Source organism: Atractosteus spatula, chromosome 23 (assembly GCF_055471065.1).
Source record: "Atractosteus spatula isolate fAtrSpa1 chromosome 23, fAtrSpa1.hap1, whole genome shotgun sequence".
Taxonomy (NCBI): Eukaryota; Metazoa; Chordata; class Actinopteri; order Semionotiformes; family Lepisosteidae; genus Atractosteus; species Atractosteus spatula.
In genome coordinates this window covers 703032-725397 of record NC_142728.1, presented here as the reverse complement: position 1 = coordinate 725397, position 22366 = coordinate 703032, and the positions used below count along the sequence as shown (strand labels likewise).

At 45.0% G+C, this 22366-nt stretch overlaps 2 protein-coding genes across 5 annotated transcripts in view; both read left to right on the top strand.

Moving 5' to 3' along the window:
* The first annotated feature begins 481 nt into the window (after positions 1–481).
* Positions 482–17315, top strand: pip5kl1 (phosphatidylinositol-4-phosphate 5-kinase-like 1). The gene is made up of 10 exons (XM_088940669.1): positions 482–570; positions 2357–2551; positions 7425–7475; positions 8651–8805; positions 9493–9617; positions 10149–10183; positions 10285–10340; positions 10664–10776; positions 11610–11772; positions 13395–17315. The coding sequence occupies exons 1-10, from the start codon at positions 553–555 to the stop codon at positions 13834–13836; spliced, it is 1353 nt and encodes a 450-aa protein (XP_088796795.1). The 5' UTR covers positions 482–552; the 3' UTR covers positions 13837–17315.
* Positions 17316–20887: 3572 nt separating this feature from the next.
* sh3glb2b (SH3-domain GRB2-like endophilin B2b) overlaps positions 20888–22366 on the top strand; it is a 43017-nt gene continuing 41538 nt past the window's right edge. For 3 of the 4 annotated variants that reach the window (XM_088940234.1, XM_088940233.1, XM_088940232.1), the window contains exon 1: positions 20890–21062. In XM_088940234.1, the coding sequence (XP_088796360.1) occupies positions 21000–21062 (63 nt within the window). In that variant the 5' untranslated portion in view covers positions 20890–20999. Of the gene's footprint in view, positions 21063–22366 lie in introns of all 4 variants that reach the window. The other variant, XM_088940235.1, reaches the window with a different exon arrangement.

The window sequence follows — 22366 nt, the reverse complement described above, 5'->3', positions numbered from 1 at the left end:
TCGATGTCCACATTATTTGCTCTGTCTCTCACGAGATCCGTGCTCCTGAAGCTAACGCAAAGCTGCACCTCTTTATCCGCAGAGCTGTCAATAATACAGTAGCGCGGCTGGTGTCACGCCTGCGAGTACAGCAGCGCTCTTCCCGAACTGCCGCAGCTGCGCCCGCCGCAATTCCCTTGTCTAAAGCGGGACTCTCACTATTTCACGACAATAATTCGCACCGATGTGCCTCTGAAACCAGCCGTAGCGCCCCGTGTCACAAACCGGGGCTTGTCTCTGCTCTCCCGTGCAGTGCACGCGCCCGCCCGGCGCCCGGTTTTTTTGGAGAGCTTTGACTCAGCCGGCGCGGAGCCGCGCTGACGCGCTGTGGTGGTGAAGACAGCAGCGCCCTGTGGATTCGCTGGAACTTCTGGGGAAAGCAGCGCAGGCGATATCGCTTGGCAGTGGATTTAGATGAGCTGATGTGGGCTGGGCAGAATCCCACGGTGCCCTGTGACTGACACTTGGCGATGCTGGTGCGTGGGCAGCGAGCTGGGACTCACCTGTGCTTGAATGACTAGCCAAAGTGAGGTATGTGCGCGCCTGTGAACTCTTGCCGGAATCTGTCATTTTTAAAAATGAATTTATGACATCTAACGTGTATTTCACAATTAATATTCCAATTGTTTTACTCTTTCGGTACGTTTCCAGTTTCATATTTACTGTACATTTCCTCCATCGCTTAATGGGTTTTCAATCTTTCTTTGCCGGACAGCTTTTTAATGCTTACTTTAATAGGTTCTGGTTTTCGGTGTTCTTTCGGAAAACAGCGTTTCATGTGTGCAAATAAAAATGTTAAAAATACGTTGCATTCACGTCTGTAAGTAAAGTGTATTCGCTAAGTAGAGAATCTGACATCTGTGTCGAGGCTGAGCTCAGTACCGATCAGGCGTGGAGCGCGTTCAGGAAACGTCCGGGCAGGCTGGGTGATAACGGGCAACATGATGAGGTTCGCTGTCCGGTGGGGTGGGATGTCCAGTACTGTACCATTCAGTGGACATGTCCGGGACTGCCAGTGTGTGCAGAGCGCGCTGGCGGCAGCCCCCAGCCTCGGACACGGCCTTTCGACTCGCAGACTCCGGGCAGAGCCCTGCCGCCCGGTCTGGCCAGGGCTTGTTCAGTCAGAGAGTCTGGAGCAGCGGGGGGAGGTGGGGCCCGGGACTGGCTGCACATTGCTGCGGCTTAAAGCGCAAGCAGTCCAGTTTCTAAATGGCTGGATTGAAAACTTGTAAAGCCACCAGATTGGCAAGGAAAAAAAAAACAAAAACGAAACAAAAGCAAAACTTATTGAGCTGTCAAAATGGACAATTAAGCCCGAGGCTGGTTGATGCAGACTCGCTGCCTCTGTAAGTGGTAACAGCAGGACGTGCTGGTTTCCCTGCCTGCGCTCTATGACTTGTTTTAAGAAGTCAACAGCTGTTCATTCAACCTGCGGTTGTTGCATTCAGAAAAACGGCAAAAAGCCAAGCTTTCTCTCAGTGCTTTGGATGTTCCAGCCCTGTTTATAGACCGTACGATGCCCTAGTGGAGACTCTGATGGAGGCCAGGGACACGTGTCACAAACCGTGTAAATGGGATAGTGCCCCCTGCCATCCGAGTACATTTCACAGAGGGGCGATGGACTGAAAAGATAGGGCAGCCAAAAATCTACTTCTTTTTATCTCTTCCCTCCAGCAAATAAAGTACCCCTCTTCTGTACCCTACAAATGCAGGAAAAAGCTATCTAACTAGCCAGCCAGAGACAACTCAGAGTTCAGCGCTCGCTGAAGATCTTCTGTTGGGTTATTCCGAGACACGGACAGAAGCTGTTCCTCCCGCTAGCTGTTCTAAGTTCCCTGCGCTGTGCCGGAACTCCCAGGTTCTCCTTTTAATTGCCTCTTGCAGAGCCTTCTGAATAAAAGTGTGTGCGTTGGCACCTGCTGGAACTGGCTGGTGCAAATGGACGGAGGGATGGTGTGTTTCATTTCAGGTTCATGCCTAGGACTCGGAGGTGAAGATTTCTGAGTGAGATTTGAGAGAAGTAAGTGGTGGTGTTAACACTACTGTAACTTTCCCCTCCAGCGGAAACAGCAGCAAAGCCTCTGCTGGGGAGGGATCAGCGAAATTCAGCCGTTAGAAAGTGAATGGAAGGACAGAAGGACAACTGTTTGGTTGTATACTGCAGTACAAGGCTTTCACAAGAGGGTTGTTTGAATAGGCCGGTCTTCTGCAAACAGCACACATCGTCCAGGAGCCCTGAGCCGGAGTGTGAGTGCAGGCCCGGTGCTAGCCTCCCTCGGCAGTAATGCACGTGTGTGTGTGTGTGTGTCTGGATCAGATGGAGGCGCCGGACCCGCGCGCGCCGCGCCGCTCGCGCACGGTGAGGAGGAGGATGCTCTGGAGCCTGCGGCAGCAGTGGAAGCTCCTGGGGCTGTTCGAGATCGACCAGGAGCACGAGTTCTACGCCCTCACCTGCATGATGAAGGAGGGCCTGTCTGCTGCCGTGCAGAACACCATCGACAACCCGCCCCTGGTGAGAGACTCGTCCAGCACCGTGCCACTCATTGATCACCCTTCTGGGCATGCCCCTCCGCAGCGAACCAACCCTCGCCATGCGCTTGCTGTGCTGTGCAGTCCTGTGACAAACCCTTGACTTTCTTAAACTTCGGTAAGGCCTCTCCCACGACCGGGATAATGGGACCAGTGTCCTGATCTGACTGGCTGCAGTACCTAGGCACACGAAGCTGCAGGGTCTGAATGACAGGATGGTGGCTTCGAAGGATCTCACTCCTTTATCTCGTCATCCTTAGGACCGTTAGAAAGGTTACAAGCAGGAGAGGTGTGTTCAGTCCGTGTTTTCCCATCGTTCGCAAGCAGCTGATTTTTTCGAGACTGCAGCTTGAAGGGAATCATCTTCCTCATGATCAGAATGTGGTCAGCTCCCTGCATGCATTGTTTTTTTTTGTTAAGAGTGACTATGAACCGACTAGTGTTGCATTATCAGCCGAGATAATCTCATCCCCTAGAGCACGTGTCAGTTGTTTTCATGAAAAAGTGCCACTGTTGAACTGTAAGATCGTTGCAAGGTAAATCTACGTACGTCTCATCAGCTGTCTGATTGCACAGCGTATAGAAAAAGTCTCTGTGTTACGCCTGTGTGATTCATTTAAGTATGAAACTGTTTCCGATACAAGAGCCTTCAGAGACGGGCTGTAATAGTGCAGCTGGAGATGAAATGTTTGCATTGTGTAGCATGCTAATAAGGCAGGGCTTCTGGGCTCCGAGCATGGAAACCAGCACTCAGAGCACCCCCAGAGACCACGTGAGGCCAAACAAATGCTATTGTTATCTGAAGTCTTAGGCCCGTCTCCTTGCTGGAGGGATAAACAGCTTGCTCAGAAGGAAGGGCATCCAGTCCACCTGCAGGAGGCTAAATCTGTCAGAAAAAACACGAGGAAAACCTTCTTAACTGCTCCCCTGACAGAATGATGTACCTTGTTAGGGTTCTTTCCTGAAACCTATCTTCATCATCCCCCCCGCCCTCTAGCTAAGTCAGATTAAGGTTGACTATCTTTTACTTTTTGTAGTCTCCAAGATTTCTTTTATTTTTGCAATCTGTTTATGCTTTACAACAATTGTTTTCCACACAGATGGACAAGTTAGCAGCACAGATACAAATGTTTTTATGCTGTAGTCTTGCTCTCCATGCTCATATTTTCTTGCTAGTTACTAAATGACCAAATCAGACCGAATGACCCTCGTAGCCTTGCTTATGTTCTGATGCTCTGTCCAGTTGAGAAAGGTAGACTTCTCCGGGACTTAATACCAAGCATTATTCCTGCATCACAGGCTGAGAAAAAATCTTTAACACAGTTCTTCAATTTAGCCTTCGAATCCACTTTAGACTGAATCTCAGAAGTCTTCTTTTGAAGTCAAACTGTTGATGTCTTGGCCTGTCCTTCAATCCTGGTAATCTACGCTGGGATTCCTTCTCTTTCCGTCTGTGATAAACTACTAAAGAGTTTTTTAACTACTCCTTCTTTCTTGGAGTGCAGTCAGCAAGGCCTGTTCAATGACTGAATCATCCAACTATAGGGCCATCACTGTTTCTGGATCATTTCACAGAAGTACAGTGTTCCTCCTTTGTTTCAATTGGCCTCACTGCACTTGAAAGCTTCACTGCTAAGAAAAAGGGGACCTTTCAAATTTTTTAGTTCAATGGAGTCTTTTAAGTTTATTTTTGATTGATTTTTATTTTTAAAAAGTTAGTAACTTAATATCAGAAAAACTAGCTCAGTAAAGTGACAGCTTTATTTTTTGTTATGAGATGTTTAAAATATATAAAGCCCACACTTAAAAGAAAATGTATTTGTTATTTTTATAAGTTGCTTTTGGATAACAGTTTCAGCCAGATAAATTAGCTCTTAAGTATTTATTGCTGAAATAAAAATGCCGAATAAAACTGAAAGCCATCAGTTATGAATTAATAACGCTGAACCTCATTCAGAAGCGTTGTTAAAAGCTCAGTGCATGAATATCTCAGCTGGGAGAAATCTCTTTTGCTCATGTACTCGCACACAAGAGTACAAGCTGGCTCTGGCAAGGAAGAGGACCCTGCTTGCAAAGCTTAAGAAGTGAGTTCCTTGTTTGTCCTTTCTTGATGATACAGCAGAAGTGCAAATTTACAGTAGAACCTGCCCCTCTGGGGTAGCAAAGAAAGCCTTCTGTGATAAACCCTCCTATTTGTGACCCAGCCAGACTGCATGATCAACGTTTAACCCTTTTAAGTTAGTGGTCCCCTTGGTCTTCCATGGCGGGGCTCTTAGGTGCTTCGATTGCCAGCTGCTCTCTGCTTGAGTGGGAGGGCGTAGTGGTTCAGTCACACAAATAATTTATTCACCGAAGCAACTGAGAGTCCAGCAGGAATGCAAAGCAGCCCCTGGTGATGAGAGCCGAACAGACTGTCTTTATGTCACATGCCTCCTGTGTGTTTTTGGTCAGCTTTGTTTAGAGGACAGTTTCACTACATTTCTTTTCTGCTCATTTAATGTACCAGGGTTTTAACTAATCCTTTGCAGAATGAATTGCAGAGTCCTGTTTGAAGTGATCTCTTACCATATACTGCTTACTGCTAGATGTCCAGAACGATTATTAAGATAGGCTCACATTAGAAGCACTTTGTTCTTTTTTTCAGAATGATACTCCTGCAGGCTCTTTGCACTTCTAAAAGGTGATGGGAAATGAGCGGTGAGAGAGAATGTAATGGCATATAGAACAGAGCTGCTAATCAGCACTGCAAACGAAGAGCACCGTGGTGCTTGAGTGACAGAGTAATTAGGTTTTCAGCCTTTTTCTATCCAGAAGAGGAATGGCTGGTCTCCCAGCTTGGCGGATTTGATTAGTGAGGGTTTGGATTTTCTTATTGAAAATCCCCTAGGGCTGCCGCTATGGACTCTTTTTAAAGATAAGATCACTTTATTGGCCCTATACAGTTTCTTGAATTAGGAATCTGTCTTTTTGCATACCCCAACTTGTTCTCCATGAGACACACAGACAGGCAGAGAAGCTGGGGGTCAGAGCACAGGGTCAGTCATTTATATAGCGCCCCAGGAGCAGCTGGGGTGAAGGGCCTTGCTCAGGGGCCCAACAGAGTAGGATTCCTCTGCTGGCTGCGGGATACAAACCTGCAACCTTCCAGCCACAGGCGCAGATCCTGAGCCACAGAGCCACCGCACCATCAGAAAGTAACACGCTTTTGGTGTTACTAATTTTCCGAGCTCTTGTCTTGTGGGGTAGGACAGATAGCATGCCAAAGGTGAAATGTGAAGAAATACAGTAGTATGACAGTGTTTACTGTGTGTATATATATAGCTTGTGTGTGTCCTGAAATTTTCACTGGGAAGTGATGGCATCTGCTGCATCCAACAGGCCAGATTGGTTATGAATGAGGGATCACATGAGAATAATCCACGCTCATGTGCTTCTGAACAGCTAAGTCCTATTGTGATGCAGCAGGCTGACTCAGCGTGTGGGTCAAAGAGAGTCCCGTGGCCTTTCTGACTCACGCTTTCCCATTCCCTGCCCTCACCCAGTTGCCATCATACTACTGAGTGTGGAAACAGAAAAATATTCGAAGAGTTACAAGCAAGGGGAGACTATTCAGCTCGTTTGGTAGTTAGCAGCTAATTGATCTGAGGATCTCGTCCAGTCATTTCTGGAAAGAAGCCAGGGTATCATCATCTTAAACAACACGGCTGGGTTGAAAACTCTTGGGATGGTTCTCTGTTATTTATTGAGCTTTGTATAGAAGAATCTTCTACAAGAGAGAACTGAGGAAGTTTTGCAAGTTCCTCTGACAGTCAGATTCAAAATTTAATATACTGTTTTATCATTCTTTTGGTTGTCTTGGTTCCTTTGGAATATGTAATTGTGCCCTAAATAATCCTTAGCCCAAACAGAATAACACAATGCAGTCAAATAACTGCAGACTGACAATTTCATGTGTTTTAATGATAACAAAGAGTATTTACTATTTACTATTTAAATCTTACTATATAAGATTTACTATTTTCATGGCTTTCCAGGCTACGTGGGGAAAATGCAGTTGTATTCATGAGAATAAAAAATGAATCAGCTGAGTGTTCTGATAGGCCTGAGTACTGATATCTTTAACCCCAGCACATTGTTCTCTTTGAAGTGTCATTTGAAACCTTGGAGGTTTAAATCTGTACAGTAGTTGGTTCAAATACACATACTGTATAAACTTCAATTGTATTATTCTGTGGAAAAGACCTCTGGGATAATTGTGTATCCCTGCTTAAGGTACTTTGTAATATCATGTTTTAAAATTATTTTAGCAATCTAAAAATGCTGTCACATTATTATCATCTCCATCAATAATAATATTTTAGTACTTTCTATTTGAATGGTAAAAATAAGAAGAAAGCTTATAACTCATTTTGTATTTTAGTGAAGGAACACTGACTTCTTCAACATAAGCAAACTTAAATTTCCTCCCAGTCACACAGCTGGGTATGTTCCCAGAGCAAGGCCAGTGGAGCACTGTGCTCAGGGGCGTGACAGCAGAGGTTCACCAGGGATTTGAACCCACACCTTTGCAGTTAGGAGGCTAGAAACCTGGCCAGTATGCCACACTGCTGCTCCTCTGCACGTTATCTCAAATGAAGCACAAAACACTCCTCTTTAGACCACAGCTTTCCAGTTCGCTGCAAATCAATGAAGTTGCCAAACTGCAGGATCAGTATGGCCACTATCTGAGTCAGCATAGGTGGTCACTTCTCCCATTCAGCTGTTTTTTCAAAATCTGTGTGCGTGTGTGTGTGTGGGGGTACAATCTTTTCAATGCATGTCTCCTACAGAATTTCCTATTTTTGTTCCTTCCTTAGGATGAACTTAGTGAAGATGATTTTAAAGTAGAAGTCACTCAGGTGCATAAGGTGAGTATTCTGACTGTGCTACTTGAGTTTGTGACATCCTGTCCTTTTTGTGATTGTTGTATTAGTACATTCGGTGAACAGCATTATTCTTAACCTTGAAGTGTAATGTAATTGTAATTGTGTCTATTTTTGAAACAAGTTTATTCATAAATTACTGAATACAGTTATAATGAAGTTCTAGGTTATTGATCAGTGATACCTCTTTTAGGCTTATTAGATGGTAACAAAGGTTCTAGTGAATAGACCAATTTCAGAAAGAAGATGCTGATATTTATCTCTAGCACTGTTTAGGCTTTAGGTAATGAATTGATAATTAAAAAAACATGGTGAAGGATTCATCAATATTATTTTACCTTTTTAAACTACAACGATATATTTTTGGTATTAGATTAGATTCTCAATAAATTCAAATGCATTTTATAATTGTAACGACCTGCTTTCATCTGGAGTGGGAGAAAGCAAAAGAGAAGTTTCAGATCTTGACTGTGTGCATCTGGGAATTATCTGGGCCGATGGTATGGGCTTGCAATTCACCAGTCATTCATAATGAATAAGAAGGAAAAGCTTCTGTTCCTGTCTTAAAGGGGAGTGATATCTCCTTGTGAGGAGATGCCTTTGGACAAAATCATTAAATCTTAACACAGATTAAATATTAATGTGAAATTTAATAAAGCATAGGAAAAGTCATAAAAATCAGTGATGCTTTGCCCTAGAAAAGAATGCATTTATACATACTGTATACTCTTTCTCCCTGTGCAATCTTGTGTGCATATCAAATCAGCTCGCTAAAGTTCATTATTCTTCAGCTACTGGTAAGATGACCTAGTGTTCAGGCTCCATGAGGTTCTATAAAATACTGCATGGTGTGTTGCCACACGTGGCATCAATTATATAAAAGTAACATTTCTGTAACTTGTCTTTTAACTGCTCACATCTTTTTAAAGTAAAAGCCTTATTTTCGAGATGTCAGCTCGCGTTCCTGCCGCAGGGTGCTGTTCTTCCTTCATGCTCCCCTGTGATGGAAGCGTCTAGCAGTTGTTGCGCCATCCGATCATTAATTCCGCTGTTCGGAATCCTGCTGCTTTAGCCTGCCTCCCCTTGCACAGGCAAATATGTGTGCCGCAGTGTCCGGGTGCGAAACCCTGCCTGCCGCTGACGTGTGCCTGTGCCCTCAGGGCTTTAAGATGCAGACGTTCGCAGGGCCAGTGTTTGCCAGTCTGCGCCGCTCGCTGGGGATGTCAGAGAAGGAGTACCAGAGCTCTCTCTCCTCCGAAGGCTTCTACCTGCAGTTCATCAGCAACTCCAAGAGCAAAGCTGATTTCTTCCTCACGTGAGTTCTGCGCCCACACTGGCTACAGCCCCGCTGTCTTTCACAGTGTCGGTCTGCGATGGCGCGGGTGAGCAGGGTGGTTGCATTGACTCGGTCTGGGATACTTCAAGCGGTATAGAGTAGCGTATATCCTGAGGACCAGGAAGGCTGATGGTTTAAAAGCTTTGCAAATCAGAAAGGAGATCAGATCAGTCAGTTCAAAATGCAACAGAGAAGCTTCAAAACAGCAAAAATGGAGCTCACTTCCGTAGGCTTGTGGTTGAAAGTGGACTCATCTGGAGGATGAGCTTCTTACACTTATTGTATAAGGCTACCCCCGATTACTTTAAGGCTTTAACCTGTCTGAAAGATTTGGACTGCTTCTTTTGCAGAAGTGCAGTTGTCCCACCCACATCAGTCTGTCTTGGTCATGTGGTTGTTAGTGTCTTGCTGCACCAGTGATTGCCTCCAGGCATTTCCTGTTAGTATCCTGGGGAATCTCCTTCAAACAACTATATGATTGTGCTCCTAGCACCTTCACAAGATCATGCTAGACAGAAGGTAGGCAAAAGATGAAAAAGAAGGTCAGACTGGCTTAATTTATCTTTAGGTTTTCATTTACGGTACAGAGAACAGATTTCATGTAATGGCTCTTCCATGTTATGTGGGGCATCCTGAGGTGGTGAAGCTTTGTTGTTTTTTCTGCAGGAACGACAAGAAGTTTTTCCTGAAAACGCAGAACAAGCGGGAAGTGAAGTTCCTCCTGTCCAATCTGAAGATTTACATGCAGCACCTGGAAAATTACCCTCACTCGCTGCTGGTGAAGTTCCTGGGTGGGTGCGAGCGTCTCCTGTTCGCTGCAGGCTGTGTACGGGTGGGAAAGTAAAACAGACAGAGCTCAAAGGAAAGAACTGAAGTGGAGCATTGTAAATATTATAGTTAGCACCCCCCGTAACAGTGGAACCATCTCATTTTTCTGATCCCTATTAGAACCTGCTTGTTTATAACTGTCAGCATTAGGGCCCTACATGATGGACAAGATCAAACCTCTTGATACAGATGTGCTCTGTTTGGCCTTTGGTATTTTTTTACAGTTGACTTTTTCCGTCAAGGCTGTGCATGTGATGATGAGAACCACCTCTGTGCTTCAGAGTTTCTTAGTGTCAGGGTTCGGAAGCTGAATGAGATCGCAGGTCGTGTGCAATATCCAAAAAAGTTAAAAGTGGGTGTTAGTATTGAGACTGCAGTATTTGTGTTTAATTTTCAATAGCGCAGAGCTCTGTGTGTGCTGTCTGGTGTGGAGTATCTCTCTCGTGCCTTTTTGTCCTGGACTTAAGATGATATGAACATGTTTTTTTACCTAGGGGTCCATAGAATCAAAATCCCTCATCAGAGCAAGGTAATGTTTAAAAACATTTCTTCTTCAATGTAAACCACACATGAAGTGTGAGAGAGAGTTGACTGAGCTTGTGTTTATTGGATATGTGTTGTTGTTTTCAGAAATACTTCATTGTGATGCAGAGCGTGTTTTACCCTGATGAGAGAATAGAGGCACGGTAAGGCACTTACCACAACATGAACATATCCTAGGTCCTTGCAGTGTCCTGCAGTGGAATTTGGTGCATCGGAGGGGATGTAGATGTTTCTTTTTCTGCCACCTGCTCAGGACCTGTGCAGCTTTCCTTGCAGGCTCACAAGAAATCACAGGGGTCACTGCAGCCCTGGCCACCCCCAGCCTCGATTCCCAGAGGAGTTGAATTAGCTAGTGCAATGCATCAGCCCCCAGTAGTGCTGGATAAGGTCACATTACAATATGCATAGCGAGGTGCAGATGCTGTAATGTGTTGCTGTCATGGTGTGCGTGCTGACTGTCTCCCAGGTACGATATAAAAGGCTGCCAGGTGAGTCGGTGGACAGACCCAGCACCCGAAGGCAGCCAGATCATTGTGGTTCTGAAGGACCTGAACTTTGACGGGAAAAACATCAATCTGGGTAAGAGATTATACCACACTGTACAACAAAGAGCATGAAGTTTGTCCAAGTCGTGTTTGTTTTGTTACCCTTTCCAGTACCTGGGTGGCCCTCTTGTTGTTGAGCTCTCTGCTGTAGTAATGAATTATTGTTGATTTGTTATAATTGTTGATTAATTTATTTTCTAAAAAAAGCAACCATTTAAGTAAAACTGTGACATTATTAAATAGCACCTCATTGAATACATCAGATTTAATCTAATGTGTCACTTCTAATGGAAGAGATGCAAAAGCTGATCTAAATGCCAACAGCCAGTTCTGTACCAGGCACTTCTTCGGCCATCAGAATTCACTTTTTAATTTGCTTTAAAGCGTGCTGTGACCTGGCACTACATGGTGGTAAACAGGAATGTTGTTGCTGTCACATATCATGTTAAAGGGTCTCAGACTGCAGCCAGCTTAATGTTCTTGCATGTTCGGGTACATTTCAAGATATCAGATGGAGACGTGATAAGTGAGTGTGTGTGCGTCTCTGTTTGTGTCTGTCTGCCCTGCGATGGACTGGTGTCCCATCCAGGATGTACCCTGCCGTGCGCCTGTTGCTTGCTGGGACAGGCTCCCCTGTGATGCTGTGCTGGATAAACAGTTAGAAAATGGATGGAAGGGTGAGGTGGGGGTGTGTGGGATTCCACCTGTTTTCTGGAGGACTGGGTGGTTTGTTCCAGCCAGGGGAGAAGAGGATGCCCACGAGGTCTATTCGTTTGGCAGGCGGTTCCTAACATTTTGGCCAGTGAGCCTGTACTGCAGGGGCACTGGTCCTGGGCACCCACTCTGTGTCCCGTTGTGTCCTGGCAGGCCAGCAGCGCTCCTGGCTGCTGAGGCAGGTGGAGATTGACACGGCCTTCCTGCGGCAGCTCAACGTGCTCGACTACAGCCTGCTGCTGGCCCATCAGCCCCTGCACAAGGACGAGAAGGGCCAGAGCCTCTCCTTCGCCAACCTCATCATGCGCACCAAGAAGTACGTTCAACTCTCTGGCCAAGGCCGGACACAGTGGCCTCAAATCCTGGAAGAATTCTGCGTGCACACCACAGAAATATCACATGGCTGTGCCTCTGAGTTCTCATCTATAGTTCTCTGAGACTTAATTGGACTAGTCATCTGATTAATGAAGTGTCTATTTAACCTCTGAAATTGAATAGGTTCACTTAAACCTAGCAAGATCTGTGGGTTAATGAAAACAGTCTACATGTACATTAAATAGAGTAAATGAGTGTTCAGCTAAAACAAAGCTGGAAAAGGGCGAGAAAAGATCGTATCTGGGAGAAGGGATGAGGATTACTGCATGCAGACAAGCTGTAAATTTGATCAGGTGTTATTTCTGTATTTATCACTCTGATTCCGTTCTCAAACTGCAGTCAGGTGTCGTTTACGTGTGCAGGATTCAGACGTCTGGTTCACAGACTGCCATGCCTCACATTTATTTTTGTGAACCAGATTTTCTTTGATTAAAAAAAAACGTTTGCAAATGAGAGCAAACCGATAAAACATTTGAACCACCCCACACCCCACCTGTGGTACCCCTCATTGCGTTTCCTGCTGAAGCATGCTGGAAGCAAAATCAGACAGCTGTGCAATAATAGCTGAATGTTTTAAAATATTGGTTAAATGGGGCAGGATCTAATGTGCAAACACCTTTTAAACTGCATTCAAGACAGCCAAACCAGCCTTTGACAAACCAGGGGTTATCATTTCACACACACGTTCTAGGAGAGAACAAGCAAACCCTTGTTTAGAATTGTGGGCAAAGCAGAATAAGGGACACGCTTCACAAAAGCATTCATTGTCTTTTATTTGAAGAGAGAGAAAAAACTAGCTGAACCATATCTGTATGACCTATGCCAGAACAGGGATTTATTAAAGGTTAAATGCAGACTGAATGTTTCAGTCTGGATTGATGACCACTAATGCACAGAATTCACCTGTACTGCTAACATTTGACACTAAATTTCTACTCTTTAAACTAAAGCAAGCCAAGTCCTGACAGTCTTTTTTTTAAAATTAATTCTTAATTTTCAGGTCATGGTCTTCGTCCTTCCTTAGAAGACTGATTGTCAGGCATGTGAGAAAGAAAAGGCTAGCTTTGTGGTGCTCCGGCTGCAAGTCACGTCCATCCCAAAGCTCTAAAACAGAAACTAACTGCATTGTAACTCACTTGCTAACACTAAAGGCTTGTGGCCGTTGTTACACAACAACTGCCCAGTTCCTTCGGCCTGTCAGTGCGGGACATTCCTTTAAGTCTCTTCTCTCTCCCGGAGCTTCAATAGCTTTTTTTTTGTACAACATGATGACCAGAAATGTACACAGTATTCTACATGAGGCCTTTAGTGTCTTATTTGGTTTTATTAAAACATGCAGATTTACATTCTGAGCATTTATTCAGCCTTTTTAATTCCTCCATCGCTTTGTCTAGATGGTTTAAAGAATAATCGAGTATTAATGGAAATAATAATAAACATCTTTTGCACCATAATCAGATCACCATACCAGGAGCACAAATATCGTCAGATTAATAATAATAATAATAATGATGATGATGATGATGATGGGTGGCTGCTGTGTGCTTGCCCTCCCCGCCGCAGGTCGGTGAACCCGGGCGCCAGCCCCTCTCACTCGGGGGCCCCCTCGGTGCCGGGCGCGGTGGAGGAGGACGCGACGCTGCTGGTTTCGGAGCTGGAGTGCGGCACGGACCGCTGTCAGGTCAGGGAGGTGCACCGCGACAGCCCCGACATCCCCCTGCGGGCGTTCGACAGCGCCGGCGCCGCCCCCGGCCCCGAACTGCGGGAGCTCCAGGCCCAGAACCGCCGCCTGCTGCCCAACTTCAAAAACCCCCTCCACGTCATCGACGGGCCCGAGCTGCGCTACTTCGTGGGGATCATCGACATCTTCACCGTCTACGGCTTCAGGAAGAAGCTGGAGCACCTGTGGAAGAGGCTGCGGTACCCCGGGCAGGCCTTCTCCACGGTCAGCCCGCCCGCCTACTCCAGCCGGCTGTGCCAGTGGGTGCAGGCTCACGCCCAGTAGCGCAGCCGCGCGGCGCCCAGCGACCCGGGCCCCCGTACCGCACGGGCACGGGCACGCAGCGCCTGAGCCGCAGAGTCGCCACTGCCGCGGGCCCAGCTGTTGATTTTCGAAAACATTTTCTAGTTTGTTTATTTGAAACACATGTGACATTAATTCGGAGTTGAAGACCGGGAACCGGGACCTTGACTTTAGCACAGGCAGGGCGATGCCTCGCTAGCACCCAGCGCTTTGCGGTTTGCTCTGCTCTGCGATAACGGTCCCCACAGGTCTGGTGTTGGCGTTGGGTGGACGAGTTATTGAATCTTGCCAGCCTCACGTGTTTGATGCCCGTCTTGCTGTGTGTCATGGAAACCAGGCACACTCCTGTCACCCCAAGTGAGTCTCTAGCTGAGGGGCTCCCATCCTGGCTCTGGGGACCCACACGCTTCCAGCTCTCAGTTACAATCGGACCCTCAGCTGACTTAATAATAGGTTTAACTTGAATGCTTTCGTGTAGCGTCCCAGACATTTGAATGGAAAAAACTCGCAAATATTCAGATCAAGCAGCTTGCTGAGCTCAGTTCAGGCTTCGACTGGGGATTGAAATCCAGCAGTTGTGTGGGCTTCCTTGGCCAAGGCTGGAGACCCCTCGTGCAGCTGTCTGTTATCCAGCTGTCTTAGTTAAGCCAACTTGTATGGCGAATACTTTCTAAGCAATTGCTGCAAAATTAAAAAGTTGGTGCTAATGGAACAGGAAAATCCACCATGCTCTGCATGAGTTGAATCTTTTAGCTTCAAACATACAGAATTTGTCAGACTTTGCTGATTTTTATGGATATAATAATAATTCCATGAATTTGTTGAGTGCTTTTCGCCCCCAAAGGATCCCAGAGCCTATAGCTTTGTATACAGGATAGGACCCACATGAGCCACTACTGGAGAACAGCACCAGCCTGGGTGCTGTGCAGCTGCCATTCGGCACCAGCAGTCCCAACACACAGCAGAGCGCGTGAAGACCTGAGAAATCACTTCACCAGTCGAATAAGAGGAAAAATCCAGGGAGAGCTAGATTGTGTCATGGAAATATAACTATCAAGGAAGCCACAAAAGAGAGTTCTCACCTGAGTAAGGTCTTTATTTCAATATTGCAATATTGGGAGCCCTGCTGCCACTTCGCAAAGTGCAACCAGAGACTCAATTTGTTACAAGCAGTACAGGGTTTTTATAAGACGTTGCGCTGTAAAAAAGTTCAGCACTTGGTCCCTTCTAAAACTTCCCCTTTCTCTAAGAGAAAACAGATTACATCATAGAGCGAGAGAAGAAAAACTAGATTTGTTATTCAAAGCTTATCGGTTACTTTCAGCTAATTCTAATGACCCAGACAGCATATATTGTTTTGGTACATTGTCTTCTAAACTAACCTAAACAGTGTACTTTGTTGACGAACTGTTTTCTAAAATTCTGCACGCACTGTAGCACAGCAGTTACATCCTTGAAATATATTATCTAAAAGCACCAATATATTTTTTTCAAAGCTCTCTACATTTTTAAGAATCAATTTACTTATTAGATTTCCACTTCAATTGTACAAGCTGCTTAGAATTTAGCCAGGACATCAGACACAGTGAAAGTCAGCAGTGCAGTTTAATACCTCATCCCAGTGATGAGCACAGTGTCTGCTGGGCCACCAAGCTCCTCCATTTACTATTACCCCAAGACACAAAGAAAACAGCATTCACAGCAACCAAAAAATTTCCAAGGGGCAAAATGGATTCCTGAGAGTCAGCAGGCCTTGTAGATGACGGAGAGAGGGCATTAGAAGGTCTTGATGGCACAGAGAAGAACAGTCATGCTTAGAAGAGGGATGCCACACAGTCCGATTGCCCCAGTCTCCGGCTGGGCTGTATTGGGCTGTATACTGCCCTCCTGCAGGCGGGACTGTGTTCCCCTTGGTTCAGGACCACCTCACCAGGCCGGGCTCTTTGCTCCTTGCCTCCAAGTATTAAAAGTCTGTGCCCAGTATCTCCGCTCCTCTGCCGATGTCTCCCTCAGTCTGCAGCTCCCGGGCTGATCTCCTCTGTGGTCTCGCAGGCTGCGGCTTTCCTCGTGTCGAGGGGCTCGGCGGGAGGAGAGAGAGCCCCTCTGTTCGGGGTCAGAGTGTTTTATTCCTCTCGTCAGCCCATCCCCCTCAGGGGCTTTTCCACTGCCTCTGTGAGGAGGGGCAGGTGTGTCCAGTAGCTTATCGAGCGGAAGCCTGGGGCATCGGAGAGCTGTAGTTGTGCACGCCTCGAGGTGTCATCTCTGTGTCTGCTCTCCTGCTCCCCCCTCTGCCCAAGGTCTGGTTCACACTGCCTCAGCAGCTCCTCACACCTCCAAGCCTCAGGTCCTAAGGTGTGGTCATTGCTTCCTGTCTGGACAACCAGTGTGTTCTTAAACCCTTACCGATCGTTTCCTGCCCCACTGTCTGCATTAGGAAACTAGAAGTTGAAAGCTCTGGGGGTGGCACACACTGACACAGTCCTGGCCACTAATACAACTTACTTAATCACGGCCTCTTCCTCCTTCAGCGGTTTGCATTCTGTGACAATACCTCAACCATATAGCTCTCACCCTCAATCGGGAATGCGAAGAAGATGCAGTTTTTGGTTTTTATGTGGAAGATGATGAACTTATTGAATTGATTATAAGCAGCCTGATGAGTATACGTTCATTATGATTTTCTGAAGTGAAGATGCTGCTTTTTAAGGGACTGAAGGTTTTGTTTGAGGGTAGCATGATATTGTGTTAATGATGTTAAGTTGTTGTGGTAATTAACTATATGCCTGTAACATTTGTTGCAAATGATTCCTGATCTAAAATTGACAGAATCTGCCAATAGAAAGTGGCCCTGATGTGGCTTAAACAAGCAGAAAAAACAATGTCATGTCTCTGCTATGGTGAATAGTATACAAAGTATTGCTGTTGTATACTTAAGTTGAAATTTTCAACCTTATAATGTTTAAATGGTAATATTGATCAAGATGCAGCAAAAATCATGAAGTTATCTCTCAGTTTATACTATGAATGATCTCTTTAGAAATTATTTTGCCATTGCGATGAAGAAGTGTAAGTGTATCACTGCCCTTTGGTGCCAAGTCCCACACATTCTGTTGAACTGAATCTTGAACATGGTCGTTGTGGTGAAATTCTTCACACGATTTTCTTTAGTGTAATGAATGCAATGCTCACTAATGCGCACGGAGAGCACTCTCACACACAAGGGCTGAAGGTAGTGAAACTGCATGAATGAGCCACTGCTTATTAGAATTTGACACTTGGAAGTGTCTTAACTTCCTGCAGCCTGGTAGGAACAGGCTCAGAATGAATGATGAATGCAAGTGTTTGGTGTAAAGAGACGACAGCCTGTGCCTTTTTCTGTTGCAAAAGTCATTCATGGATGTGGCATGTGCACTGCCGGACGTTGTAACAATAATGATAATTAAATTTCAGGTTTCATTGTATTCCTGTTTTTGTCTCTTCCTTCTTCTCCAATATTGAGGAAAATATTCCAAATTTCATCTAATAGTCCTTGTGGTGCAGATTTATTCAGTTGAAAGGAAGGAGGTTTGTAAATGACAGCGTGGTGTTGATCTGAGGATCAGCTCCTTCTTGAAAGAAGCTCCAAAAACATGACTGGCTAGCTTGTCCCAGACCCCCACAGCCCTTTGTGTAAAAAATCCTTCTGTACTTAATTGTAATTCATCTCATTCGAGATCAAAATGCAACATATATAATTCCTATTCTTACTCTACCCTGAAATAATAACAGTTTTGCTCTATCAGCTCAATGTGTGGACAGGTATGGCAGTATTCAATATGCCCAGCAGGTAGAGCTCTTGAGGTGAACCTTGAGGTGTCCTTCAGATTATGTAGGAAGTATTTGCATTTAGTGTAGGTGGACAAAGAACAGATGAACAGTGAATTTAATTTTGGTATCCTAAAAAAAAGTAGACAGAAACTCATTTTCTAAAGGGGAAACAAGTCATGTACCCAAATACATGTTTTATTTTATGTGAAAAAAACCTTCATTCTTCCAGATTTGATTATGATTAAGTACAGGAGGTTCTCTCCAGTTTGCATGGCTAGGGAATCTATTATCCCTATTCTGTCCTGTTTCTTTAGTAATCATATAGTATGCATGCTAAACCAGACAAGGAAATTGCTGGGTTCAACTTGAGGCACGGGGTATTTAAATTTAGCACTTGTGTAGTTACAGAGATAGACCATTTCATAAATGGACTGGAGTGACTGAACAGGGCCATCCTAATCTTAGAGTCCAGTCCAGTCAACTGGAAAAGGCTGCCAGGTGTGCAGAGTAAGGTCTTTTTTTCTCATGTTCAAAAAGGCTGCAGTTTTAATAAAACATGTGGAGGGGCTAAATTAAAGCACATAATTCCTGGGGACAAATAATTCCTGCCTGGCCTTTGTTAAAGATAGGGAAAAGGATGCTAATGGGACTGGAAGCATTGCAGAGGAGAGAGACGCAGGCGGAGAGGAGATGGATTTGGATGTTTAAATGGAATCATATGGGTTATGGCAATGGCATCATTCACTGCACTGAAATAAATCGATGGGAAATAAGCATCTGTTAAATTTGGTCACCGTTTCGCCTTCCAATGCAGCAGCTTCTCTTTTAGAATCGATGGTTGCAGTCCTTCCATTTCAGTGCATGGGCTTGAATTATTTCACTGCAGTAGAGGTCAATGCATTCTTCTCTAATGAACTCACCGAGGCGAAGCAAGCTGGTGGAGGGATGCTAGCACTGCTGCTTACCCACTCCAGGGTTCAGGGTTTGGGTCTGGACATGAAGGTCTGTCCATGTGTAGTCTGCCGGCCCCCCACGTGTACCTGTATTAAAATTAAATAATACAGCTTCCTTCTCCCCAGAAGCAGAGTGGTCATGTGCTCTCAGTCCTGTGTGCCTCTGGGATAGGCTCCAGCATGCCGTGACCGTCAACCAGGATAAACCATTTTCTTATGAGGGAGAAATGGATTTTGGGATCACGGTTTTAGCTTTACAAACCCAAGTTCAGAATCACGCAGCTTAACTAGTATTTCCCTGCATTCAGGATAATGTATTGATTCTTTTGTCCTAAGTTGTTTTCATTCTTAAAGAGGTTTTTCCTGTTTTTTAAGCACCTTTCTACAGCTCTTGAGAACACACTCCTGTTGTTAAGTCTGCATTTCCTACTGATACCCTATATGAGAATCCTAATTGTACCAATATAAGGAGCTCAAATTAATTTACTTTACAGTTTCATTAAAAAGCTCTATTCATTAGTTTACAGGTTGTCCAGAAGGCGATATATTAAAGTTACTCAGACGCGTGCCAAATGAAATGAGCTTTGACATAGAGCTGACATTTACTATGAAACAGAGGGGTAACTTGCAGCTCGGCCTTCTGTGTTATATACAGGGTCTTAGACACTGTAGTTCATGCAGACTATTTCACTATATCAGAGGTTTGCTTATGGTTAAATGGTGAGACTCTGTACCAAGGCCCTTGGTACTGAGAGGTCTAAAACAAACCAGCTCTGCAGAAGAAATGCTGTCAGCTTTGCTATGAATGTTGCCAGCGCACTCAGATCTCCTGATACTGTAGGTTTTCAGGCACCACTTTATATCCACGTTGCTGTCCGTCCATGTCCTGATAGCTTTCAGACACGGATTTGATTAATATGTTTTCCTGCAGATTCTGTCAGGGTTGACTGGAATAGCGCTGATAGGGATCTGGCCTTTAGCACAGCAGACGCAGCCTGGATTGCCAACAGTCAAGAGACCGCTGAGCAACCACCTGCAGTTCTATACATTTCACAAGTCTCTGCTGTTCCGCTGGTGTTTTAATCATAGTGTGACTTTGACTTTTAAAGGACTGCATGCTCTACACACCTCCCTTTTCCATGATTTCATCTCTGTTCTATTGATTGTCCTGTCATGACCTGAAGGACCTTGCTTTGTTGCTCCGACAGCTGCTGCACCGATGAGCTAGAAAGAAACAACCAGCAGAAGAGCCCACTTCAGGAAACGCCATGAGGAAGCAATTTTTGTTGCACAGTGCTCTAGGCCTCGCAAGCCCCACTAGGTCTGTGACTATATTAACACACCTGCACACCTTCGCCACATCTCGTGGGGGAGAAGTCTGTTCAGTAGCTTTTATTTATTGTAAATATTTTAAGCCAGAATAAAATGATTATTATTAAAACAAACACTAAGTCGAAATAAATGAAGTGCATGAATTATAATGTGCATTTGCTGACTAGCGCTGCATGCGTAAAATCAATATGACAAAGAATGGCCTCTATTTCCCTGAATTGAGAAGGAGAATTACAAGTGGAAAACACAAACCCATGTATAAACATTTAATGTGGCTCCAACCAGAATTGCTCCATCCATTGTTTATTTTTATAATAAGTGATAAGGTGTGTCGTTTGTCCTGAAGAGTTCTATTCAGAGGAGTTTTGCATTTCTCCTGGTAATGTGTGCTCTTACCCAATCCCACTTTTGCTGTGATTTTCGTCAGTGTCCGAGGAGATTTACTTCTTTGATCTGTATTTTGTTTTGAAGAAATACGACATCAGGGTTCAGCAAATACTCGTACAGATTTACCCGAACACGCTCATACTGTATATCATGCAGAAGCTGACGTCTCTTTGCAATGCAGTTTAATTTCAGAATAGTTTTAAGTTTTACACCAGTCTGCAGGCTTTACCAAACGTCAAAGATGAATTATAATAATAATAAATAACATAATAATAGTATTAATAGTAATAATAATAATAATGCCTATTCTTTGACTCTCATTAAAGAAAAATAATTAAAAGTGCAAACAAAAAGGCATCCAATGTTTTCATTTAAGGCAGCCCAAAGAAATCTTTGAAAAAATTATTAAGTTATAAAACATAATAATAATAATAATAATAATAATAATAATGCATTGCGACGCCTTTCCGTCAATTGGCGGACGACAGCAGGGACATGCCCACAGCCCTTTGACGGTCGTTCTCCTTTAAAAGCAGGCCGTGTAACCGATCTCAGAGCAGTCGACCGGCCGGCTGATCCTCCGCTCTGGGCGGGGAGGGGGGGGGGGCGAACACTCTGAGCTCCGAGCGGCTTTGCGGAGGCGATACGTCTCCTCGCAGTGACACCATGGACTTCAATGTAAAGAAACTGGCCTCCGACGCCGGAGTTTTCTTCACAAGGGCTGTACAGGTGAGCTTTGTTTTCTGCTTTGTTGCGGCATTGCGGAAGCGCGATCCCATGTCTGCGTTTAAAGACCCGAAAGCCCCGCACGGCTGGGCGAAGTGTCCCGGCCCCTTCCTTGTCTGAGCATCTTCTGTCCGCCACGACGGGTCCAGCGTCTCGGTCCTTTCTGCTGGACTCGTCTCCTTGCGTTTCCCCCCCAGCCCTTTCGCGAGCAGCAGGCTGGACATAACCGGCAGCGCCTGAGCACCTGTCCCCGGTATTCGCGTCGAGCAGGTCTTAGTGATAATAAGCCGATCAAGCCCCTGTGAGGCGGTGCAATACTCCCTGCTCGGATCCAGGCGCTGGAACTACAGCAGGAGAGGAGGCATGTGACGGACACCAGCTCCGGAGAACAGACTGAGCTTGCAGTTTTCCCTTCTCTCACTTGCCTGTGTTCTTGACCTGGCATGTGGAGCTCGACAAGGTTTATGCTGACGCTGTATGCCATTTACTTACAGCTCGTCATTTTTGTGGGCAGCAGGTGCTGGTATCTGTTTCTTGGGCCAGTTTTCATCCCTGGGAGAAGGTTGTGCGGGGGAAAGCAGCATTGCCTCCAAGTTACAAAGGAATGGGAGGTTTTGCTTTTAAAGGGCATCATTTTATCGTTTTAAAGCACAAATGGCTACCGACGACAGTACGCTAAATATTTCCCCAGGGTTTAGTCATTGCATTATACAAAAGAGCCCGTCGGACTAAAAAAATATGTATTTTATCAAACGTTAATGTGGTATACGAGCCACGACTAGACTGCAGGTCCTCAGGATTGTAAACTACTGCCGCTGAAGTGTCATTGACGTTTAGGCACTAAGACACGTTCTGCTATTTAAGTTTGTATGAGATAAACTCCTGTTTATTTACGATGATATATACACAGGTATGGCTCCATCAGTGCTTAGAATGCTGACGGCATTTACTCTTCTTGTAGGGAATTGGGTACGTACTCCTTAACATACTCAACAACTTACCTGCATGTCTTAGCGTTCAAATAATTTAAAAGTGAGCGTTCTATATAATTTGATCAACCCAGGTTATAATCATTTTGAGGACAATGCTCTTTAACGGGCACACTGGGTATTTAAGGGCATTCTCTGGAGTGGAACTGTGTACAGTATGTGGCCAAACGGGATAGGCTTCATTCTGTTAGTAACTATGAACTGTAGTTAGAAAGTTTATTCTGTTATTGTTGGTGATCAGCTTTCTTAAAAGCTCTCTCCTTGAGGATTATTCTTAAAATCGCATGTTGGATTTTGGCCTGTATCTTGGCTACACAA